The sequence below is a fragment of the Aulonocara sp. 'chitande type north' Nkhata Bay genome, linkage group LG14, assembly GCF_057382095.1.
Source record: "Aulonocara sp. 'chitande type north' Nkhata Bay isolate Kocher_YH1m ecotype deep benthic linkage group LG14, A_spYH_male_GT1.1, whole genome shotgun sequence".
NCBI lineage: Eukaryota > Metazoa > Chordata > Actinopteri > Cichliformes > Cichlidae > Aulonocara > Aulonocara sp. 'chitande type north' Nkhata Bay.
The window spans coordinates 31545061-31571576 of NC_141357.1; the positions used below are offsets into that span (position 1 = coordinate 31545061).

The following is a 26516-nucleotide window of genomic DNA, read 5'->3' on the forward strand; positions in this document are numbered from 1 at the left end:
TTTTGACAGGTGGTAAATAAATTTGTTAAGGACTGTATATTTGCTGAAAAGCTCTGTGTTTTGTAGACAGTGAATTTTCTTTACTTAGTTGGAAGACATCTAACATGCATTATATGTATAATTTTGATTTCTTCTTCTGTTTTTTTGCTATTGAGGCTACAATCTTAAAGGTTAAATGCTGTCATCTTTAGATATCCTTTTTAATTGCCTTATTCTGTTCTTAACTACAACTCAGATATAGATTATTGTATCTTTCTAAGTAATACAGTCCACTAAAGCTGTATTTCTTAGTTAGCATAAATATATGTGGTAATGTTTTGGTTGACTGTTTGCTTTAAATCTTACACATGTTGGACGTAAAACAGCATTTTTACAGGGTTAAATAGAACCAGATCTCTATCAACTAATCTGATGTTTTTATTCTTCCATTGAACCTCTTTTATAGATCTTCACTTGTTATGCAATTTGCTGTTGCCGCTGTAAATAGCCCTTCGATTTGGTGCTGGATGTAACTAGAGCACATTTTTTTCACTACCACAGAGATTATATAGAGGTTTCATGTCTTTGTAAATCAGGGCCGTTAGGAAATTCTTTCCATCAGGGAATTGTCAACGTAAACACTGAAACAACATGAGAGAATGTTATTTTGAAAAACGAAATTGAATTTCTTGGCTGGAATAGAAAATAAAACACATTTGAAGGACCCATTTGAAAAATCAAATATTTTACATTTTACTTTTAGACCTCTGCGTAATAGAGCTGTGTGATATTTTTTTTTTTTCTTTTTCTTCTAGTCCCTGATGGTGTTGCCTCTTTTTCTATGTCCCTCTTGCAGAGTTATGATAAGTGCTTCCTTGGGTCCTCAGAGACAGCGGATGCTAACAGAGTGTTCTGCGGACAGCTAGGAGCTGTCTTTGTGTTCAGCGAAGCTCTCAATCCCGCTCAGATATTTGCAATTCATCAGCTAGGACCAGGCTATAAGGTATGTGCTTGTGGGTGCCTAAATTAGATTACATGTAAGCAGTCTGCATTACCAATCCATCTGTGAAATCAATGAGCAGCTCTGTCCTGCTGTAGTTCCTTTGCCTTGTATCGCTGTCCTGCTTTTCCTCCCAGATAAACGGCTGCATAAATTACCTACTTCTGGGGAATAATGGCACAGTACACAGAGGAAAGCAGCAGGCCCTCTGAGGGGATAGAGACATGAGCCAAGTTATATCAGCTGCAGCAGGTGGAGCGCTCCCGAGCATCTTAACAAAAATCAGAACATGAATGTGAATATAAAAGGAAACTGACCTCCCAAAATAGGGATTACAGTGTGAATATTTATTATATGTTGACAAAACATCCCACTGATCTGCAAGAAAAAGGAGGTGCCTGTTTACTTTCAGATTATTCTCCTTATTGTCTCACTTTAGTCCCAGATGCTCACAAAAGGCTGTTTCTGTTCTGTTTCTTCAGTGTTAAGCCCAACACCCTCTCACAAAAGTAGGAATGGCATTTCATGCTAAATAAACCCTGAACACAAGATGTGACTCATTCAGTTTGCACTCTGTGACCAATTTGTGCCACTAGTGTTTTGTCTCCAGCTGTTTTAAAGACAAACTTACTAAGTAAAAGCTACCCTGCTGAAGATGATTAAAGTCAGGTCTACTGATGCCCAAGAAATTCTCAGAGAAATCATTGTTTTCTCTTTTTGCTAATGGCTGGTTACTTGTTGTTCCCCTCCTTAACTGCATTTCATGATCTTCTATTAAGACACAGCAAAGCAATCGTTCAGAATTCTTGAAATAATGAAGAATAAATGTCCCCAGGGGAGACAATTATCTGCAGTTTGTGAAGTTGTGAACAATGTTTTTAAGACCTAGACAGGTGAGTTGGGGAGAAAGGTCAGACAGTTGTCTACCCCACTGATTTATTGTTGTAGTGGGAGTGCTATACAAATGACGAGAGGTCTGTTTTAATTCAGAATTGCCTGGAGGAGTCTGAGTGCAGCCAAGCTCAGCATACATCTGTTAGACTGTGTACTATACACTCAACTTTATACTGTCTGAACTCAGCAGGGCCTGAGAAAAACCATCGCCTCTGATGTATGATTTATTCTCTAATCCGTAGTCCTTTCCTCCATGTTTGATGTTCGACATGCTTTCACTTACTCCCACTGTGTATTCAGTGTAACCGTAACTGCACTTAGTTTAAATGCAGAGATTATTGCTGCCTAGGGTTACCGTTTCTAGTGCATGTTATGATTTATGGCTGTAAATCTGACTGTGTTGTGTTAGCTAGATTTCTTTTTCAGGCTCTGAACTTGGATGTACTTCTGTTTATTTCGTTTAAAGTACAAACAAACAACTTTTTTCTTGTAAAGTTCAAACTTTATGATTGACTTGACATTCACAGACTTTGACAGATACAGTTAGAGGTGCTTCTGGACACACTGTGCCTGACAGCAGCTGACATATTTTTTTTCTCTCCATTCATTACTCCCGTTTTAGCAGTTAGTTAATCTTCAAAAGTCAGGTAATGACTCACGAGGTCTGGGAGTTCTTTAAACAGAAAGCCTAAAAAATCCCCTCTCTGCATACTTATTCCTAATATTTTCTTCTTTTTTCTTTTTTCATTTTTCTTTATTCTCCTGGAAATAATGTCATCTGTATTTGACAAGTTAAAACAGTTGTGCCATGATTAACAGTTTTTCACATGATGCACTTTGTTTTTCCTTTGTTTTCTATTATCACTATCATATGTGTTCTACATAAGGTAGATTAGCCCATGAAATTTGTAACAACACTGCACTGCAGTATGAAACACAAGCTATAGGAGAAGATATTGGGGCACAAATCTGGTCCACTGTTGCCCAAAGTATTTGACCTCTAACTGTGCAGTATGCCTTTACAAACATTTGTGAAAGAATGGATCATTCTCTCTCACTGGATTCATATGTGCCACAATTGCAACAAGTCAGTTTGCGGCCAACAGTCTACTGATTTATTAACTGGAAACTTCCAAACCTTCTCTGGCACCAACATTAATATCAACATAAAAACTGTGAGCTTCATGCCCAAACAGCTCCTGTACATGTAAAGTGAACATGGCCAAATACTTTTGACTATGTAAGAAAACCGAATCACAAAAGCTTCAGATAATCCACAGGAATGTGTTGCTTTACAAAATAATCCCAACAGTAATTTTTATAAATAACTAGTGAGGAGCCGATGGGAAACGGACCAAAGCTGGAAGTAAAACAAAACAATGATAAGCAAAGTCAGTAAAACAGAAAACTAACAGCCTACAAAACAAAAACCATGCAGATGATAGATATGTGACTTTTTTTTCCTAGCAAGTAAGAAACAATATACAGAAAGAAAAATGCAAACCCTTGACAGTTGTAATAAAACAGCAAAATGGGGCTTACAGCGCACACAGATATTTAATGGTACTTAATCTTCAAACATTTGGTTAATACTGAAAAACATTTTTTATTTGGAAGTGAAAAATTGCTTTTATTTTAATTTGTAGTTGGATAGTTAGTTCACTGTATTAAAAACACACAAGGGTCGGTAGCAGAAGAAAATGAAAGTCATACGCGGGTATATTGTGTTATTTTTTTACTTGTATCACAGGCAACAGGGAGTGTTGCAGTCCTCTAAGTGTCTTCCTGTGGTGTGCAGAGAGACTGGGTTGCCCCTGGTCAGTGGAGGAACTGCACTCTAATTCTTTTTTTATGAGTGTCTGGCCTATGGAATGATGCTGTCACGCTACAGGGTTTGATAGCCCAAAACCCATGGGATCATTATTTTCACACTGCGGCAAGGATCGCACAAAAGTGCAAAGCAGTGGAGCTTGTTATTTCTTGCCACTTGGGTTCCATGAGTTGAAACTTTTGAAGGATGTTAGAGACTTCATGATGAGATGCATGATGTCCGCTGTGTGGACCTGATCATAGCAGGCGAAGAGATTATCTCTTATGCTTTTTTATCATCGGACTGTACGTAGATATGTCATTAAACCCTCTCAGTTTTAGTGCTGTGAGGAAACTGATATAACACCTCTATAAATCTCTATAAATAGACATATTTACTAGCATCATGTTGAAAGAGGTTCATAGCACTTTAGGCAGAGACGAAACTGTAACATGTGTAACAAAACGGAATGAAAATGTCAAATAGTATTATTAAATTTCAAAAGATGCAAGGTAGTGTTGTGCAATACTTGTACTTGTTGTTTAATAATAAAGATTATTAAAAACTTCCAAATGTAAGTTTCTACTAAAGGCTGCCACCCACTTACAACTCTGCACTTCAGAGGCAGTCAGAATAGAAACCATACTCATTGTAGAATTTGACAATCTGAGTCAGATCACATTTTTTTATCCATTTATTCCTCACTGAGAAAAAGAATCCCAGATTTAGATGCGTTTTGGACAGGTGCGCAAACCCTGTTTGCCATGTTGCGGAACATACTGTATTTATCTACAGTCCCTCTAGGACCAGATGGTTGTTTCATCACTGTTGCTTCAGTTCTCTCTGTCTCTCTTTATCTCACCACCACAGTCTTGCTGCCCACAAGTCAGAGAGGGAAGGAAAAGCATTTCTTTCACCCATTAATAATTCAGCCCTCCTGATTAGAGAAATTGATTTCTGCGTTCACACTGCACTGACAGATTAATTCAGCTCATCTGTCAACAGCTAATTGATTGAGTAAATTGAGACTAGTCTGTCATCGATCAGCAGTTTGTTATGGTAGCCATATTGAATGTGTTACTAAACCACTGACTCATTTAACCTGTGCTTTATGAGACATGTTGGTAAAGGCATTGTGGTAAATATGATGCAGTTATTCTTACAAGACACACAGTCCCAGTAAAACATTGAATTATCATCATAATCATCAAGTCGCTGGTTTATTTCCCTCAGCTGGGCGTAAATTTATAATCCGTTTTCTTCCTCTTATTACTATAGATGTTAGGTGGCACAGCAATTTGAAGCTAAACTGCCAACCGCCAGCTTTAATTTGAATGTGTTTTCAGCTGTATTGGCAAAACTCGTCCCCAATTTGTCTCTGCTTCATGACTGTATTGGAAAAGAAAATTACAATGTCAGTGCAAAACAAGCAAAAGCAACACCCCCCCCCCCCCCCCCCCACACACACACACACACACACACACACCAAAAAACCTTGCGTACTTTATATCCAAAAAGACTGCTCTGACAGTGCCTTGTCTGCAGCCTTCTTTTAGTATGTTTTTGTGAGAGTTCAGCAGTAACTGTGCTCGGCTTGAATTTGCTGATGAACAGAGTGGAGTAAATGCTTCTTGGTTAAATTAATGCAGGTACACAATCATCTCTGGTATCAAAGCAGCTTTGATCTTTGTCATCAGACCCTAATCATTGTACTCTGCAGTCGAACTTGAAGATTGTCATCAGGCAATGTTGCACTCAGAACAAAAGGCTTACGTGCACATTCAAAGTAAGACAAAATATGCAGCAAATATCTCCATATCTCCAAGAGACATAGCGATGAAAATAATTCATTTTACAAATATAAGTTTAAACATGAGTTTTACGTCTCATATTTTGGAAATTTATTTACAGCCATTTTGAATACAGCTTTTCTTTTGACATGTAAACATAATACTGCTGTCACAGCTCACTTTATTCTCTTAGTTACTAAAAAGCTAATGGTTTTGCCTTTTGTTGTTGATTGCACCCATACAGAATGATAGAGATGAACAGGATGCTTTAATCAATGGAGAAAATTCATTTTGAAAATGGCGATATGCTGTAATGCACTCAGTGTCAGCCATTTTTCATTCTCAAATGAAGTTATAATTAAAAGATAACACCCAAGAGGCAATGATGGGGTGTATGTTCACTAAGAAAAATACATAGCCCATCACTCTCACACTTTTATTTATGTCATTCCTTTATTTGATTTCTCTGTCTCTCTCTGTTTTTTTCTAACAGAGTACATTTAAGTTCAAGTCCGAGAGTGATATTCACTTAGCAGAGCATCACAAGCAGGTATTATATGACGGCAAATTAGCCAACTCCATCGCCTTCACCTATAATGCGAAGGCCACTGATGCCCAGCTTTGCCTGGAGTCTTCGCCTAGAGAAAACGCCTCCATCTTTGTGCACTCACCGCACGCCCTTATGCTTCAGGTCAGTTGCATTACTCTTAACTTTGTGCTCAATACTTTAGGTACTGACTCGTTCATTTTTATTACATAGGGTTTAAAATTCAGTCCGTACGAAGGCGTATTTATGGGTTTTGCCTTACCCTTCCAGGATGTGAAAGCCACAGTGACTCACTCCATCCATAGTGCCATACACTCTATTGGTGGGATCCAGGTTCTCTTTCCCCTCTTTGCCCAGCTGGACTTTCATCAGCTGAATGACAGCCAGGTGGAAACAACTGTCTGGTAAGAAGAAGCAATTTTGAGACTGTACAACTTCTTTTAGAAATGAAAGTAGAAGTTATATACATGAAACTGTAGATGAGGGGGGAAAGTTGTGAATTTAATTCCTTTTTGATATTTTTTTTATTGTGATTTATGGCTGTGTTTGTGACTGATGAAGGGTTGGCAACTAAAGTAATATTAATCACTTCTTAAAATGACTTAAGGGTTGCTTTTTTTCCCCATGAATACATCTTCATGTAAATTATCAAGTTCAGCTGCAACATTCCAGCATCTGACTTATCCTAATTGGGAAGTCACTGAGGTGTTCCAAATAATTATCACCCTTTTTTGTGGTGTTAAGCTTATTGGCAGTTAACCTCATAACTCACTGGGAGTAAAATCAACAGAAGCAATGGGCTATTTTGTTAAACTTGATGCTTAATATGGTTGAAAACTACGAATGTGGGTTTGCTTATGATTTTATAGTAGATGACAACTTATGATGGATTCACTTCAGAAACACCCAGGGTCTGCAGCATGGATTTGTTGGATAAATAATGCAGTGATGAGATTTTCTGTATCATATAGCAGTCTTGGTCAAGCTGTAGTCCCCTTTCATTATTATCTCTGCTCACTGCTTCAGACTCCTCTCACCCCATCGTTCTGAGCTGGTCTGCCCAAAGCTTCCCAACTGTGCCCAGGATGGAGCCGGAGCTCTGCTCTAATCCTGTGTTAGTTCAATGACATGGATGGACGCAGGAGTGGCCGCATAGCAGCACAAATCCCTGATACCCAAAGCTCTGTCCCTCTGTAGATTCCTCTCCTCTCAGCTCTCTGTCCCTCCTCCTCTCTTTCTAGCATGTTAGAGTCTTTGGCTCACTGTGTGCAACTCTCCCAAGCACTTTGCTTTGTCCTTGCCGTGGCTTTTAGACTGAGTCCTTCTAAAAGCCTGTTGGGCTGAGAAGTTCAAAGCGTCTGCAACAATTAACTCCATATAATGCTCCCTGATCTGCCTTGGCTGCTCTTGACAGCATCATCAAATAGTGATTTAAAAAAAATCCCCTTTAATAATAGCGTGAGCCTGTGTCACCTTGATTTCCAAGCAGTGCTGGTGTCGCATCAGCTACGACTCCTCGACCAAATTGGAAAGAATCTCTGCTTGCAGCAAAGGATCATGGGATAAACCAGACCCACACAGAGTCGTGTCATTTAATTCTGTTCTCTGTTTAAGTAAATAGACCAAAGGGGGAAAAAAACGACTTGAAGTTAACATTAAGTAAAGGAGTTTGTATGCATGTAGTGTATGTTCTCTATACATGAGCAAGCCTGCAGAGGAGTGATTGTGTCCTTGTGATTGTTGTGCTGGGGTGAAAACCACTAGAGGATGTGAGGAAAAGCCGATTAAGAAGTGTCACCAAGCACCACTGTTCCTCAGCCAAAGGCTTCTGCTGAGAAAAAAACCCTGCAACAAAGAAAAAAAATGCCTTCACTGCACTGCCCTGCCTCCTCCTTCTTCCCTCACCTCGTACAAAAATATGATACCTACAAACTCTGTTACAGTTCACCATAAAGAAATTCCCCTGTCCCTGGAGAACCCAGCAAACCAGCCTTTTCTCCTGCACTGAAGAGGGATGAAAGCAGTGAGCTAGAGTTCCCAGCTGACTTCTGACATCCTCTGAAAATGACCTTGTCCCCCCCCCCCCCTTTCATTCTGTTTATAGAATAGTTGATGGACAAATTACATCTTAAGAGTCTGTGAGTCGATGAGCATTTTATTCCTGTATGAGAGATTGTGACTTTTACTTTTACAGTGCCACTCTCATGGCTTTTCTGCTTGAGCTGCTCAAGAGCTCCGTGGCCATGCAGGAACAGATGTTGGGAGGAAAGGGATTTTTGGTCATTGGATACCTACTAGAGAAGGTATGCAAGAGCTTACACAAAATATTGCCACTGTTTTCTAATTTAACCTGTGTTACCACACCTGTAAAAATACGCAGTACTATCAAAGTCTTCTGGAATCAGTCCATAAAAAATAAAATAGAAAAATTCAGACAGTTTTGCCTTCAGGTTCATCTCCTTGTGCGAGCTGGGACTGCTTTCATCAAAGCTAGATTTAGATTAGATGCTTCCTTGATCTCACACATTTCCACAAGACACAGATTTCACAAATCAGTTCTTGTCGTATTTGCTAAATGTCCTTCATCAAATTTCTCAACATGGTACAGTACAATTTATTGTTCAGTCTCATCCCGGGAACACATTCACAGTTCACAAATCTTGTGAATGTAGTAAAAAAAAAAAAAAAACCTGCCAGCTATGCTACAAGCTGTCGAGACATGCACACGAAGATGGCCCTGAAAGGGAAATGATTCGGCTTCAGGCAGTTTTAATTGGTTGTTTGTTTTTCTTTTGTTTGTTTTCTTGTATGAATAATACAGGAACATTTTGACCCAACTTCACTATAGAACCTGTACGCTTATATAAACTGATTAAACAACAGCATTTACCCCATAGCCATCACACTACTGAACACAGAGCATTCACTCCCCTGCTAACAGACCACAAGACTCAGTATCACTGCAAACACTCACTCATGCTGCTTTACATTTGCACAGTACAGCTCCTCATCAAATTCTCACTCTCTAAATGTGCGTATTTTACCTTTTTATGTATTCAGTATATGCATCTTATTAAATTTGTTATAGTTTTGCTATTTTTATATTAGATATTTTTTTTACCAGGCATCTGCTGGCTTGTTCTAAACAATATGTTGTTCTTTCATAATGTCTGTCTGTATGTTTATTGTTATGATGTGCTCATAGGCCACAACAAAAAAGTCAGGGTTTATTATAATAATCATGATGCGTGTAAGATGCTGTCTGACTGTCTGTCTGTGAGAAATTACAAATAAAATAACAGCTGTATAGACGTTTATTATAGTTGAAAAAAGCACATGTTCACCACTTCATTTTCTAGTTCAATAAAAGGATAACTGGGAAATTATTTGGCTTTTTTTCCCAACAAAATCTTTTCAAAGTCCTATCCCAGCGATCTACCATTGTCCCCAGTGCCAATGTGCACCGCGTCTCCCCACACTCTCACAGCCCCGTTACTACTCTAATCTGTCGTTGCCTGTAGCAGAGTCCTAAATGTGTCTTTGAACTAAACAGAGCTAGAGGAAGAACACCCCCCTCCTCCACCCTCCCTTTCTTTTCACATCAATTTTTATTTACCCATTTTGTGATTCAGATCTAGCAGCCGGTGTCTCTAGAGTGCTCGCTCTTTTGGAGCGCTGAGAAATGATGCCACTTTGTCACTCAGTGACTTGCCTTCCTGCTGGCTTCAGCTGCTGTTAACTAACAGCCAGGCAGAGTCGGCACCTGAGAGCTGAAGGTTTTTTTTTTTCCCTTGCTTCCTTCCCGCCGCCAGGTTTCACACTTTCACATATCGCACCATCTGTTCATTATCTGTTTATGCCACACCTTCCCTTCTTCCCGGGCCTTCATTTTATCCCCTCTCTTGCCCTCAGCAAGTGTCCACCTGGACAGTGAACAGGTGCCAGACATGATCGCTAAAAGAACTCGTCAAAGTTGACTTTTCTGCAAAGTCAAAACAACTTGCACTCATTTTGTTTGAATATTTTAATATAATATACAGTATATTTAATTTATAATTGGACTTCAGTAACTTGACAAAATGACTGAGTAGATCAATTTTTCACCCATGCCAACATACACAACATACACATAGATGAATATATATATATATTTATATGTGTAGATGTAGATTTTCAAAATGCACATTATCATATCACACTATATTATCTGCTGCTGACCACTTTTGTAGTTTAATGCTTCTGCCTATCTTTCAGGTGTCGGTGACACAGTTACAGATATTTTTATTCGGTTTGTGACAAAAGGCTTTAGCTTCCCCTGGATATTGCAGACACATTTCACAAACAGTTACCTTAAGGGTTTGCTTGATGCAGCAAGTATCAGGGAACATAAAAACTTGCTTACAGCAGAATCGTCTTGGTGACACAATTGTTATTTAACATGACTCTGTGCTTCTCTCTACAGTCATCACGTGTACACATCACCAGGGCTGTATTAGAACAGTTCCTCTCCTTTGCAAAGTATCTGGATGGTCTAACACATGGAGCACCACTCCTGAAGCAGCTATGTGACCACATCCTTTTCAATCCTGCCATCTGGATCTACACCCCTGCCAAGGTGAGTTCCTGCAGGTAACTCTCACTGGCATATCCAGAGTTACAATAACAGGCTTTAGTAATGCCCCACATCATGATTTCTTCTGTAGCGTGGGGTGGTAATAAAAAAATAAAAATCCTTACACATTCATTCTATTTTAATGGAAACAGGCTGTCAAGTATGCATCATACTGGTGTCAGTTTTGATGAGATTCTATGGGCTCAAAATGTGGTCATAAATATTTTGTACTTGTAAAAAAGATTTGTATGTGTAAAAAAGATTTGTATGTGTAAAAAAGATTTGTATGTGTAAAAAGAATTTGTGTGTGCATAAAAAAGATTTGTATGTGTAAAAAAGATTTGTGTGTGCGTAAAAAAGATTTGTGTGTGGACTTAGGAAAAAAAAAACCCTGCAGGTTACAAGTACGGATTTTGACCCTATTTTTCTTCCTTTCATGGTCAATGTCATGTCAATCACAAATGTAACAATCCAATCAGAGAACAGATGGGTTTGGCTGTCGAGGGGCGCTTTTTTTTGAACTGCAGGTCTTTGAAGGGAATAAATGCCCTTTTACATGCCAACCCAGCGTTTTCCTTCATCACCACGAAGGAAAACAGTCTGTGGTCGTCCGAGTTTGGTGATTTTTGTGTCACAGGTCTACGTGTTTAATACAGGGACTTCCACAGCCTTTTCAACAGCGCTGCGGACCGCGAGGTGGGGGCGGGCAGTGTTTTGGAAATGACAGTCTTCATTACAAAGCTTTCTTCGTTATGAATTAGCATACATGTTTTTATTGAACATTTGAAGAACCAGCAAAAAAAAAAACTCTTGTAGAGGACATAAAGTCAGAGATAGAAAAGACAAGGAGCAGGTGCATCTAGTACAGGTAGAGCTGCTGCAAAAACCCACAGAGCCCAGCAGCCAGCGTAACAAATTCTAGATCCTTTGCTTTTAGTTAGCAGTTAGCATTTGCAGCACATCCTGCGTCCGATGTGAAAGGACTTTTATGCTGTGCACTGTGACTCACAGCAATGGTCCTGGGTCAGCCCTGACTTTGTGTTAAACTAATCCTAAAGTAATAATGGTATTTCTAACCACTGATATACCACAACTTTTTCCTTTCAACAGCTACTGAAAGTTAGGGGACCTAGCTGCTATCGGATATTTATATAGCGATCCTCCAGCTTCAAACTGTATCACCCTTCAAGGACCTGCAGTTCAAAAAAGCGCCCCTCCGACAGCCAAACCCATCTGTTCTCTGATTGGATTGTTACATTTGTGATTGACATGACATTGACCAATCAGATGAAAGGAAGAAAAATAGGGTCAAAATCCGTACTTGTAACCTGCAGGGTTTTTTTTTTCTAAGTCCACACACAAATCTTTTTTACGCACACACAAATCTTTTTTACACACACAAATCTTTTTTACGCACACACAAATCTTTTTTACGCACACACAAATCTTTTTTACGAACACACAAATCTTTTTTACGAACACACAAATCTTTTTTACGCACACACAAATCTTTTTTACACATACAAATCTTTTTTACAAGTACAAAATATTTATGACCACATTTTGAGCCCATACGATTCTCAGTGACAGCAAGCATTTGTGCATGTTGCAATAAAATAAACTCTATGGGTAATAACACTGCAAGTGAAAAACGTTTTTATGAATAATTATTAAATATTTTTCCAAGGATCAACTTGCAAAATTTGAAGCAAAGGAAAGCTATTCTTACTCTGCCAGTTGAGATGTCAAATAAAAGTAAATTGTCGTTTTACCTCTAGACGGTGTTCAGGGCCCAAGTGACATTCAGTGAACTACTGCTTTTCTAGCGTGTTTTAAATGTTCCAGAGGTCTTTTCCACCTCCTTTTAAAAAATGACCCATAAAAAATAGGATGAGGTATATCAAAGAAGCTAAATGTGTGTGTGGCAAATACATTTGCCTCAGGAATGCTGCTTGTGGTGCCAAGGCATGAATAAATAAAAAGAGGAAATAAATACAAAAGTGTCTGGAGGCTCGACTGCCACACTCCTCCAAAATAGGGCATAGAGAAAAGAGTAGAGAAATGAAAGAAACAGCTAGGTAATGAAGTGGGGTAGAACACTTTAGCTACACACAGCTACTCTGGCTCCTTCCCTGAGGACATCCCACAAGGTCCACATTTCCTCTCTTCATATTCTCGAGCTGCACAGGCTGCAGAGAGCCAGCTGTGCCAGTGAGCACCCTGACATGCACTGTGCATTAATTACACGGGACCTATGATGTCCTTCCATGGTCATATAAGATTTTGTGAGCAATTTTAATACTCTGTTCCCATGGATATTGCTTTAACAGTATTGCAGTGTTCATTTGTCTCAGAGGCCCTCAAACGATATCACATCACACGCACATCATAGCCACTCTGCCACCTTTCATCATGACTCATATTTGGCTCATTACTATCTTGCAATTTATGACATATGGGGGAAAAGCCATCAGTATTTAGTGCTAAAAGGGCTGTAGTAGGATTAAGGATTCTTCTCAGGTCTACTGCTAATTACAGAGGACACGCTAATCATCACTGAACAGAGTGGAGCTGCGACAAATATGAAATTGAGTAATACAGGGTCAGTGGCCATCTAGAGCATACACCTGCAAGGATAATGAGCTCGGTTAGTGTGAAATATCACAGCAAAACTTCTTTCTAAAAGTGGTTTGTGGTTCATTGGGCTGATGTCAATATTTACTTACATTTTTTACTTAACTGTGCATTTAGTAACATGAGTACATCTATGTGTCTATGTTTGTGTTCCAGGTACAGCTCTCTCTGTGTACCTACCTTTCGGCTGAGTTTATTGGCACAGCGACCATCTACAACACTATTCGTCGGGTGGGGACTGTGCTTCAGCTCATGCATACGCTGAAGTACTACTACTGGGCTGTCAACCCTTCAGAAAGCAGCGGCATCACACCAAAGGGTCTTGGTGAGCCTATGAAGCATCCTAGATCATTTTGAGCAAGTTCTTTTTTTCTCTCTTTGATGTGGATTTAGGATTTGATTTGATGGGGGTTGCTGTTTATGTAAACTCTTTCTCATCCATCCGAGGGCTCATCCACAAGAAGCTCGGTGTTTTCGTAAGCAACTCATTGGTACCGAACCAATCACAGTCATTGTGTTCAGTCAAAAGCCTGCTATCAAAGCGTCTTCCTGAAATGGCAGCAGCTCCCCCTCATTTGAAATGACTCATCTCCACATGGAAGCGCTTGCTTGTCAGCTGTTAGGACCGTGGCCATCACAGGAGATGACAGTGAAGCAGACACACCATATCAATATTGTCATCCCACTCGGGTGCTTAGTGTGGGTGTTAGGTCTCTGAAACCTGGGCCAATAGCATGACTGGCATTCTCAGTCTGTGAAACAACAGCATGTCACCAAGCAGGCTGTGCTGGGAGTGAAAGTGCCCTTGAACTGTCATTTCCTTTTTGCTATCCATTATTCTTTACTGAAACTATCTGTGTCACAGTGTAAGATTTGTTTTATGTTGGATCTTAGAGCTCACTTTATACTGCACCAATGCCCAATGAAATTTACTTGCTGAAGGTTGAAGCTTGTATTCTGACAATGACAATGTCATACTTGTTGTACAATCAGAGGCTGTTTTCTTCCAAAAATCATGCTTCTCTACCCCCAGCGTTTCCTGCGGCACTGATCATTTCTTACTAATTCTGTCGGGCTGTTGCAGAGCTGGCTGAATATTGCAGTGTTTTGTCTGTATATACCACATCAAGACACTTTGCCTGCGTCCATGATACTTTACCAATGGGTGTGATCCTAACTGATATAATTCTAATAGTGGTAGTGACATACAGGCTGAGTTACGCTCATGATTTCTGATGTTAACAGGATTCAAGTAATGAAAGTTCATCCTAGAGATGTGGGCCAGATTAAAGAAACCCTGAATCCTTGACCTTTACACTGAGGAGTTATTGAGGCATTTCTGATGCCATGATTTGGGTACTATTTTTGTTTTTAATAAAAAAAGAAAACAAAATTCTAATTATTAAACAGAGTTATCTGTTTTAGTCATGAAACATTTCTATCCTGATGGGAGCAGTTTATAACAGATCATGGGCCACAAGGGAGCATTTAATGAGTATGAAATTGTATAAATCACATGACTTTTGCAAGTGTTGAAGCCAAAATCCTATTAGGACATTTTTCCCTTTTAATTCTCATGTCTTGTCTTGAGTTCATGTTCTAGGACAATGAATTCTTTTCACCCTACTCCGACAAGATTTTATCATAACCTGTGTGTTGAACACTCCGTTCACCAATTTGTAATAACTTACTGTGATGCTAAAATAGCTTGTTTAGGACTTGTTTCTGTCCTAAACGTAGGAACTGTAGTTTTTTTTTTTTGCACAAGATTGTTTCAAGAGCGAGTTTCCTGTTTAGAACTACTCTGACTTACGATTATATCTGACTGTAATTTGATTTCCTGTACCAAATGAGAGAATGACGATGAGATAAACAGGTAGGAGCTGTTAAGGTTCAAAATATTGGGGATGGAGACAAGAGAAAAACCACAATAACAACACTGGTCCGGTCGGGTTGAGTCAAACGATGATTTAATGATCACACACGTGGGAGATGGACACTGATGCAGACAGCCTCAAATCTCAAAGTGGTGGAGCATTGCTCAAACTCTTATAGCCTCTGGTTCTCCCATCTTATCATAAAAGCCTAAACATTCACATTCTTTCTCTCACACGGCGCCTAAGCTACGACCTTGGCTCCCTGTTTATCTGCTCGTGCTGAGATGGGGCAGAAAACTCCAGCATGTCCTATTCTCTTCTAATCAGACAAATAAGGCGATGACTTTCTGCGAACAGTATTCCTTATAACTCAACAGTATAATGCATCATAAACAATATCATTCATTCACAATAAATCAGCAGTCTAATGCAATGCAAATCAGTTTAAATACTGCAATAATTATCACCTTCTTCTAATTCAGGAGAATAATGCCAACTTAAACTACATAATAATTCACAATCTTTATTTCGGGGTCTAACATGGCATAAAATAATATCATAATTTTACAATTCCCCCTGATGAGCTCATTATTCTAATGAGCTCACAAACACCCTGTAGCCCAGTGTGGCCGGGTTCATCTCTTCTCACTCCTGAGGTCCTTTGTCCCCCTGACGGGCAAACCATATGTAAGATGACCTCTGTGTTTGCGCAAGTCAGGTGCAAGACAAACTATTACTACAAGGATAGCAGGTCCAGATGACACTCCCCTGTTCTCCCACAGCTTTATTTGGTGTTCCCTTATACCATTCAGACGTAGACTAGAACCTCTGTCCGAAGAGCTCTTAACCTTTATTTTATTGCTGCAGCTACCAGTGTCGTCCAGTTGCGTGATCCTCTGTTCTTCTTACTTCAACCTCAGGGGTTAGACAACCCTTCAGTCGTGACACAGATCAGGGGATTATTCTGCCCCTATTTCAAACAACGATCTGTGTATCCTCGGGTCCTGTGTCTCCCGTGTATCCTCCAGAAAAGAACAGGAAGGCGTCCCCCTTTTGCCCAAGAGCCTCTCGAACCTCGTTGGTCTGGTGTTTCCGGATTTCCGTCAACCCCTTCATGGTTATTGCTGTATTTATGGGATTCATCCTTTTGAAGTGACTAGCTGGAGCCCAAACGCCATGACCCTTGGACCCAGTTGGTGTCTCGGCAGTCACTGTATCTGTCTCTGCTGCGAAGGACCCTCGTATCTCTGTGGCCTCGTCTGGTGTCTGTTCCTTTCTCTGTAAGAGACAGAAAACCAAAACACCCCCTTCCTAGCCCTAATAATCTAATGTTATTATCTACCGACCTTCTAGTGGATGGAAATAATGATAAATAAATAATGATTTATGCTTCTCACTGATTCTCTACAAAAGACCGTAAACTTCTCGGGCCACCATTAGCTTAAGCTTTACCATTCCTAAGTTATTAAAGACACAAATCAAGTTATAAAAATGTTCAAACAATCCTTGTTTGATGTTGAAACCCAACTTCCCCCCCCCCCCTTTTTTGACACATTCCAATGTGTCAAATCAACAGAACTAGAACATTAAAAGAAAAGGTGAGGCAGGCATCACGTTACCCAGAATATTAAGTTGATCTGCGTGCAATGTTCTGACTCAAGTATTTTTAATATTTTAATGAATATCGTCTAATTAACTGCCACTACTTATATCTAGCAAAAGACATAATTGAATAAAAATCACAAAGAATAACATGATCTTAGTGTTATGTAAGCGCGTGCAGCCCTCCATGCTCGAAGTCACTCCACACCATAGATCAGTCAGACCTCGCGCTGACTGTAGCTTTTGACCCTTATTAACTTGAGCGCAACTCTATAATGAGCAACAAACTGCCATATGTATATAAATTATCATGATTACCCCTGCAAAGAAAAATTAAATCAATATCCTAACACCTGTAAATAAAAGACTAATCAGAGGTTATAACAATCACAGGGACACAAATGTTAGAATACGGTCAAAAGCTTCTATAAATGCTCGTTGCATAAGTCTCATACAACAATAAAATGCTGATATTAAAACAACAGTAAAACACCCCCTTTTGTCCCATTCAACCTGACACATAAACGTTTATAGATGGCTCTCTTAAATTTGACATTCTCCTGATTTTTCTTCACTGACCACAGCAGGGGAAACTCTGCCATGATACAGCCATAAATGCAGCTCACCTGATTCATCACTGAGCTCCATCGTCACTGGGGTCTGACAGGGTGGCGCTGCATACTCTTCTCATCTAATGTGTCTATTTTCAACCTGTTTAGTCAGAGTGCTCAAACATGAGGCAGACTACGTCCACAACAAGTCAACACAGCCGTAAATGTGGCCAATTATCAATCTATTACCAATCAATAACAACAGATAGCTTTTATTTTATGAATGTTTTCAATCAACCACTCACCCAGAGGATCTTCAATCCCAGGAACTTCCTTCTTCTCATTTAATGAGTCTGTCCTCTTTCCAAGACCTGGTAACTGGTCTATCCAGAGCCACCTGATGTCAAAATATACTTACAACAAGCCAAACCACCCGTTGGTCACACCAACCCTTTTCCACCCTAAAGATGTTCAACGGCTAAAGATGTTCAATGCCATCGTAGACTGGAGTGCCGAAAGAGACTTTAACGCCAACTGTTCCAACAATCCATTTTATATTGCTTCCTGGTCAGAGTTGCAAAACTCCACACCAGGGTTCAAATCGTTTTACTATTTTCATTAGTTCTTATTTTTTATTTTTGTTTCGACTCCAGATTTACAATAGTCATCAGTCCTGATGTTTGTACCAGGTGTAATCAATGTTTACCAAGTCTTTGCTAGTTTAGTCTAATTTATATTGTCCGAAAATCCTCAGTTTCAGGTTAATGTTGATTAGTGCCAGTTATAATTTTAGTTGTATTTTGCCAAAACTAAGTGTCACAAAATTCCAGTTTCAACACATCAGCCATGCTCCCCTGCTTATCCCTGGGTATTAAGACTATTAACTCCTGCTGCACTGCGTGTTCATAATTTTGGTCAATCGACAAACCTTTTGAAGGTGCTCGCACAATTATTTAGATGTTCCAATCCTGTTGTCTCGGGCTGCACCACGCTGCCTTATCTGGTGTTAGCTGTTTTCCGGTGATGTGGGTTGAATGGGGGAGCTCTTCAAGGAGGGGGAGTATGCTCCCCCTGATGAGCTCTTCAAGGTCAGCTAAGCTAACCTTCGTGTGTGAGCTTTTCAAGTGCATTTCAAGATTTGTGGGATTTTTGCTTTATAAATGTCCCTCATAACCCCCTGACGGCCCTCTAATTTATTTTAACACACCATAGTGTACATTTAGTGTTCACTTGTAGCTCTCATACTCTACTTACCACTCTTCTAAGTCCTGATGTTTCTTAAAGAGGACAACCGTACCTTTAAATAATATCACATGTGTGGGGTGGTGGTCTTACCAATTGTTTTTTCCCACCCTTTTTACATTTTATGAAAGCCAGAGAGATAGACCTGATATTTTCATTTGAAACATTTTGTTAAACTCAGAGTTTTATTTTATTATTTTTATTTATTTATTTTAAGCTTATTTAATTTCACGGAGAACATGCCTAACCTATTAATTTATACTGTAGTGCACGTCGGGACTTTATACTTATATTCATTTCACTTTTTCCTAGTAGACAACTCTTTAACAAGGGCATAGAGAATTCTTGACCGAATAGCGAGATTCAAACATAATTTTTCAAAAGGTAAGAGTCATGTGAGCCAGATAGGGGAGAGTGACACCCCAGGAGGAACAACACAAAGATTATCGAGATGCAGTGGCAGGTGTAATGGAGGAAAACACAGGGCCACAATCTGTCGTCCTATCTGGTTCAAAACTGATATGCAGGAGAATGTGGAATTTTGATTTTTGTTAAAAACAAATATGGATAAAATGCAAAAATATTTTCCAATAAAGTAAAACTGAGAGTCGCACTTATAACTGACTCCATGTCACCTGATTGTTTCTACAAGATCACATTTTTGCTAAGAGTTATTAGTGATCTCAATGTGCGAAAAGACTTCACCATATTTGGAGTTCAAACTCCTCTTGACTGAGAGACCTGGAACAAACATGTGAACAAAACCTGACTAGTACTAGTAATGAAGAGCTCTCTCCAAACGTCAAGAATAAAAGCCCCAATCAGATGGGATTATAACAGAATATGGTTCGCTCTGTTTGCCTGAAATAATTAAGAGTCACAGGCATTTCAGTTGTGGAATGGTTGGGTGCAACAGTAAACATATGTGAGATGTGGGAAGTGCCAAATGTTCCTTTGTGTCTCCAAATTAAATCACAATACTTCCTCAGATATCATAAATGAGTTGACTTTTGTGTAATAGAAAGCCCAGTGCAATCACTTATTCCTAAACCAATGGTTTACAGCTAGTCAAGTGTCAGTGACTTCTAAGTTGGTCCCTGATCTACATTTTTGATATTGTTATATAAATAAGTTTTAATATCCTGCTTATAAAAATTTCAGTGGAACCTGTAAGTTTCTTACATAGCTCCTAAATCTTATTAGTTTCACAGTAGTGATCAATGAACTCCCCTTGTGCACTATGTAAAGTTTAAATGACTTGACTATCGTAGGGCATACACACAACAATGGTGCTACACACATTTTGCTATAAATCCAATTGATTTTAATTAGTTTTGTAAACACTCATTACAATTTTAGTCAATTTTCCTTTTTTCTTATTTTGATTTTATTTCCGTTAGCACAAATGTTTTTCCACTTCTAGTTTTTGCTATTTCATTTGTATTCTTTAGTAATAATAATCCTGCTCTGCTCACTAGAATAAACATAATCAACGTGATCGACAGCTTACTGCGTATCGATTCACCATCTTATCAATTCATTTGCTTCATCCTTTTGTGGTTTATAACCTTATATTTTATTTCAACCTACTTTGTCTCTAAATATTTGAAGAATTTTTCAAGTTCGGGGTCAAATTTTAAGAATTTGACCATAAGTGAAAGTTATGGTGTTATCGCCCCCTTTGGGGCTTACCTTTCCCAGTTTTGGTGATTTTCCTCCCCATTCTCTATTCTCTACAAGTACTCCTTTTCGGTGGCGAAAAACTGTTGGTGTGGTCAAGCGGGTGCTGTAAAAACAAAAGCTCAGGACAGAACAGTCACCAGTCATGTACTTCACTCAAAATTAGCATATATCAAACTTCATATTGATCCTCTGAGTGTAATGGTACATTTTAATTTAAACTTCTCAAAGCTAAACACAATATTTTACTTTATCTTACTCTCGTTCTTGTGCAGCACCACCCCTATCGGTTCTATCTTACTTTTAAATTGCTGACTATTTCAAGATGTCACCCAAAAGGCGGGGACCAGTATTTATCATTACATTATCTCTATTTTGCGTGTGGCAAGTCTATCATTCCCTGTTATTTATAGGCCTCGGTAGAGGGTTTTTTCTTTTTTTTTCTTTCTTTCCTCTATAAAAGTTACTTGACTCTTTACAGTGACCCACTATGATTAATACTAATAACATGTTCAGTCATAAGTGAATTCAAACCTTTTCTTCATTTTAGCATTTAACATTCCCAACCATTTTATAATGGTACCCTAATCGAAACACAGCTACTAAAACACAATTTTTTATGTAAGCATCAGTAACTCCAACTTGGCAACCCAAGGGTTAAATCCGCAGTTCACACTCCTGTGAAGCTACAGCCTCCCCCCTCAGTCTCTGTCAACCTTCTGCTCTTGCAAAAACAAAACAAAGCAAGACAAAACATCCACCCTTCTTTTACAGGCTGGGTGAACTGTCTGTGGACATTTACTAATCCTAAAGTCGGTACCGTCTTTGTCTCAGTACCAAGTCAGTTAAAGCTTTTAGTCGTCAGTCCATAACAGTCCAGTCACATGCATACATCCACACACATTCATACCAGATATTGCTGATAATGGAGTCTCACGCGCAACCTATTCGAGGCTCCTTCACCAGCAAGATGACGTCATCATTTTAAAGGAAACAATTCCTTATTTATTGCTTTTTCTTGGACTGGATTGACTCGCTGCAATCCTTTTAGGATCAGGACTTTTCATTCGACCAGTGTCCCATACAAGTGAATTTCTCCTCAGCCCATTATAATCATGGAGAAAAATACTTCGACTGTTTTCAGTAAGAATATTTTATAGCACTTTAAAATTCACTCTCTCAGGCCTGGATTAAGGAGCCGATTTGTTAAATCAGGAGCTCACAAAATACCAAAATATCACCACCGGTGGATCACACCTCTCAGATGTTCTTATCTCAGTGCACTGTAACGAAAGCAAACACAGACGTAACCAATTAAACACTCATATAATAACAGATACTGGGGCCCATTACAAACATGCCCAAGCATAAAACCATCCTTTTCTCTCTCAGAGAAAGAAAACAATCCAAACCTCACTGATAGAATCAACCTAGTATCAAACAAAACCCAAAGATCAACCAAAACTCCTTTTTGCACCAACAAAACATGTTGGATTTACTTGACTCAATAGTGGACACTAGTTACACACCAACTCTTTACTTTGGCAAAAACGTAAACAACTAAGTTGAATCAACACAACCTTTTCATAATCTCTTCGAAATAAAACTCACACCATTCATTCATCATTTTCGCTCTGTACCACTGCTCCTTGTTAGACTGTGTGAAGCACAGTACACAATTCAGTGGAGGCTTTGAGCCATAAACAGACATCACGCACAGACATTGTTTTCATTATCAAAGTGCTATCAAAGCAATAAATAATCAATCAGTTCTTGCTGTTGTAACCAACTCCGTATTTGGATGTTTGTGTGCAGCATTTGTTAGTAAAGCATTCTTCATTGCATCAGCGTGTGTGTGTGTGGATCACTTCTCAGTTCATTGAATCAACATTTTAATTTGTGTGTGTGTGTGTGTGTCATTTCTCCCTCAATCAACGAGTGCATATGTTCATATGTATGTTTCTTTTCACTCTGAGTCGGTGCATGTAGATGTGTGTGTTTGTGTGGGTGTTTGTGTTCATCACTTTCCTGTTGTAGTGTTCTGGGTAAACCACGGCCTGAAGCGTGCCCTGGGTCCTGCCCTCCTCCTTTTCAGTCTGTTTGCATCCATTGGTGCTGCTGCTCAGAGTTCTGTCCATACTGGTTCTGGCCCCAATTGAGGCAGTCCTTTTCTCCAGTGTCCAGCATCTTCTCCTTATTTCGCTCCTCCTTAACTTGACCCTTTTGCTTCGGTCTTCCTTCAGGGTTTTGATACGCAGCTCAATTGTCTGGATGTCCGTTTGTTGCTTGCAGAAGTGCGACTGCTGTCCGTTTGTTTGCAGGTGGAACGGCTCACATCCAGAAGGTGTATAGGAGAGTCTGCAGCTTCCACCTCCCCAGTGGAAGACCTCAATCTTTGTTCTGTTAGTTTAACACAGGCCTCAAGGCTCTCTGGGATCCCTGCTTGCACTTTCAAGCCCACGGCTCAGGTCGTAGTCGTGGTCCCATTCCAGGGGAATGGAGTCCATGGTTGTTTGGGTGTCTCGGCCCGAGCGTTCAGTCCGGAGCTGGGCAGCCCAGGACGCTGAGCGATCGGAGGACGGCAGAGGCGACAGGAAGCCATCCCCCTAACGTTTGCTCCATAGCAGACCGGACAAATCACACTGCTCATCTAGCTCCAGGATGCTCCGGCCTGATTTCAAGTCCGGTGTCTTGGACTCCAAGCCTGATGGGTTCGATTTTCAGCTAGCTCCTCCTGGGCCATGCTCAGTTTCTGCTCTGATGCCTCGAGGTCTTATTGAGGGCAGAAACCTCAGAGTCTTTTCCGTAGAAATCAGATTAAAGTCCATTGATGTTTCCCTTGGACTTTCTGTGGTTCTGCTGTTCGGCTCTTCCCAGAGGTCAGCTCCTGTCTGAGCCCCGACCCCTGTGCCTTCAGCTTATTTTCTCCTGGTGTTTTTCTCCATTCTGAGGTGCCTCCTGTCCTCAGTTTTCCTTTGTCTGTGGCACGCCCTGTTTTGCTGCCCGATCATCAGTGTTGGTCCGTCACTGTCCTGCACAGTTTTAATGCAGAGTTGTTAAGGTCAGCATTGTTTTGCTCGGCCTCACTTTTCCTCCGGGCTTAATGGGCGTGTCGTCACAGCTCTGTCCGCTGAAGCTGTCTTTTTCCATATGGCAAGAATGTGAAGAGTGTGTGAGAGGGGTGTGTCCGATCAGGCACTGCCTGCTGTGGATTGAGTGCAGGTCAAGGTGTTCGGAGCGGATGGTGCGCTCAGCTGCTCGCATAACCCTCTGTAGAGCTCGTCTGTCCGGCATGTTGCTGTTCCCGAACCAGACAGTGATACAGCTGCTCAGTATGCTCTCGATAGTTCCTCTATAGCAGGTGGTCAGAGTCATTGGTGGGAGCCGGACCTTTCTCAATCTTCTCATTTAAGAAGAGAGACTGACGGAAATCTCCCCGTGTAGTGAAACGGGCCTTGGATTTAACACTCTCCATCTCCGCAGCCTGATATCGTTTTCCTGCAGCACTGTTGACATTTTCAAGCTGTTGTTATAGGTCCAGCTGCTGTAGCATTTGGTCAGGGTCACTTCAAAGATGGTGGAGGAGTGAGCAACGATGGTGGAGGGGAGAGCAGGCGTCCAGGTCAGCCTCGGCTTCCCTACCTGTAATCAAACATAAAGAGAAAAAAAACAAAAAAAAACAAAACCAAAACAAAACAAAACTAATGATGTTGTATTGGCTATATCAGTCAGAGAGGGGAGAAACACCGGGGCCAGGCCCTGTGTCAGCCTTCACTCCCCCTTTTTTTTTTTTTTTTTTCTCTCCATATAATCCTCTCACAACCCACCAAGCTGACAGGACGACACAGGTACATTTTAAAATTCTTAAGATTGTATTTAAAGTTCAAAATGGAATTTTCTTTCATTCAGTAATCACCTATATTTATCAATCGGCAGAAAACTTGTCACAATTTGACTTTTCTAACCACTAAATTTGTCATATCTTCACTGGTTTGTCAGACCAGTGTTTTTTTTTTTTTTTTTTTTTGAAGTTAAGATGTTGTCCTGCAACCCAGAGAGTTTATTCGTTAGTAGTGGATAAACTTTATTGTGTAACGGCGGGTGTATGTTAAGCTTCACTGCTTTAAACTTGCTGGAAAATCTTCACATGTTCATGGGTGTAAGCTGTTTCTTCATTGCGTGTATGTGCGTTTGTAGGTGGGTTAACTTAACTTTTTGTTTGCTCATGGGGCCGGGTGGTCCAGGCCCGTAGCCACCTGTATCAACACACTAAGAGATTTATTTAATATCATTTTCATCACAATCACACTCTGCCGACTGAAGTGCCGGTCTTACTCAAACACAATTTATCTCTTCTATATTAAAATCCAGCCGAACATCAAACATTCAGCGTAGTCATTCAAATCCTTATTTATAATATTATAATCAACAAAATCAGCGTTTTTATTACAAGCTTGTATCATTATTTGCAAATCCCACAAAACACACTAAACAGGAAGCAAAAGTCCTCTGTGTAGTTCACAGCTCATTTGCATGTTCACACACAGTCTAAAAATAGCCCTCAGCGCCGCAGCTGCACGTCACACACAGTCTCACACCAAGCTCAGGCAAAACTCTATTATTTTATATTACAAAAGACATCTTGTATTTACAATCACTGACAGGCCTAACAGATTGAGCACCTAAGAAATATCGACAAATTTAAAATAACGAGTAATCAATTAACCAGTATCTGTTTCCTCCAGAACAGCCTATGGCCTGATTTCTAAAGAACCTAAACAATTTCGACAAATTTAACCATAACGGGTCCAACCGAAGAAAGTTAACTTTTTTGTAATCAATTAAACAGTATCTGTTACTTCTGGAACAGTTTCTGACCTAATTTCTAAAATCCCTAACTCAATTTAACAGTATCCAAACAAGCACATGACACCGTTTAAAACGGTGAGGAGACTCGGTAACTCCTAGCTTATTTCAGGATGCCCTGTACCCCACAGATAAGCCAAACTGAACTAACCCTGTTCGCCGACAGGTCAAAGCCGCGCGTCCACGACTAGGAGGGGGCGTAACCCCCGGGCTATGTGCTTCTTAGCAACTTCTGGTGCCGTCCTATAATAATTTTCACCTAACCGATTTTGAGAAATTTTACCATAACGGGTCCAACCGAAGAAAGATAACTTTTTTACGACCAATTAAACAGTCTCTGTTACTTCTGGAACAGTTTCTGACCTAATTTGTAAAACTATTAACCAGTCTCTGTTACTTCTGGAACAGTTTCTGTCCTAATTTCCCTACTAAACTACCTGAGCCTTCAGCTCACTATCCAGGGACTCAAACCCAACATTCTCTGTTACTTCTGGAACAGTTTCATATTTCTTCAACTTCATTAAATACTCTTAAGCAACTTGAACTGCATAACACACGGTGATTCTCATCAAAATCAAAACAGACACTCTACCAGTAATTTCAGTGAGTAGACTTTAATTTAGTCATATCCAATTTGGCACATTTTGGAAATAATTCAACAGGTAGTGCCTTACCTTTAGATAAGCCGGCTTTTGTCCACTCAAATCAGACCACTGGCTCGTGCCTGTCCGTTCGACAACCTCGGACCGTCCAAACTTTTAAATTCCACCCCAATACCACAGGACGAGCCCCCAAAATGTTAAGGTTCAAAATATTGGGGATGGAGACAAGAGAAAAACCACAATAACAACACTGGTCCGGTCGGGTTGAGTCAAACGATGATTTAATGATCACACACGTGGGAGATGGACACTGATGCAGACAGCCTCAAATCTCAAAGTGGTGGAGCATTGCTCAAACTCTTATAGCCTCTGGTTCTCCCATCTTATCATAAAAGCCTAAACATTCACATTCTTTCTCTCACACGGCGCCTAAGCTACGACCTTGGCTCCCTGTTTATCTGCTCGTGCTGTGAGATGGGGCAGAAAACTCCAGCATGTTCTATTCTCTTCTAATCAGACAAATAAGGCGATGACTTTCTGCGAACAGTATTCCTTATAACTCAACAGTATAATGCATCATAAACAATATCATTCATTCACAATAAATCAGCAGTCTAATGCAATGCAAATCAGTTTAAATACTGCAATAATTATCACCTTCTTCTAATTCAGGAGAATAATGCCAACTTAAACTACATAATAATTCACAATCTTTATTTCGGGGTCTAACATGGCATAAAATAATATCATAATTTTACAGAGCCATCCAAGGATTTCAACTCGTGTGGTAAACAGTCAGCAGAGGTTAAGAATAAAAAAGCTCCAGATTT

General features: G+C 39.9%; 1 protein-coding gene across 2 annotated transcripts in view; it reads left to right on the forward strand.

The window, feature by feature from the left end:
* The window catches only part of nbeab (neurobeachin b), a 215970-nt gene that overhangs the window by 59260 nt on the left and 130194 nt on the right, over window positions 1-26516 (forward strand). For both annotated transcript variants that reach the window (XM_086262085.1, XM_086262086.1), the window contains exons 8-13: window positions 836-982; window positions 5967-6164; window positions 6291-6424; window positions 8215-8323; window positions 10483-10635; window positions 13423-13591. In XM_086262085.1, the coding sequence (XP_086118211.1) occupies window positions 836-982; window positions 5967-6164; window positions 6291-6424; window positions 8215-8323; window positions 10483-10635; window positions 13423-13591 (910 nt within the window). The remainder of the gene's footprint in view (window positions 1-835; window positions 983-5966; window positions 6165-6290; window positions 6425-8214; window positions 8324-10482; window positions 10636-13422; window positions 13592-26516) is intronic.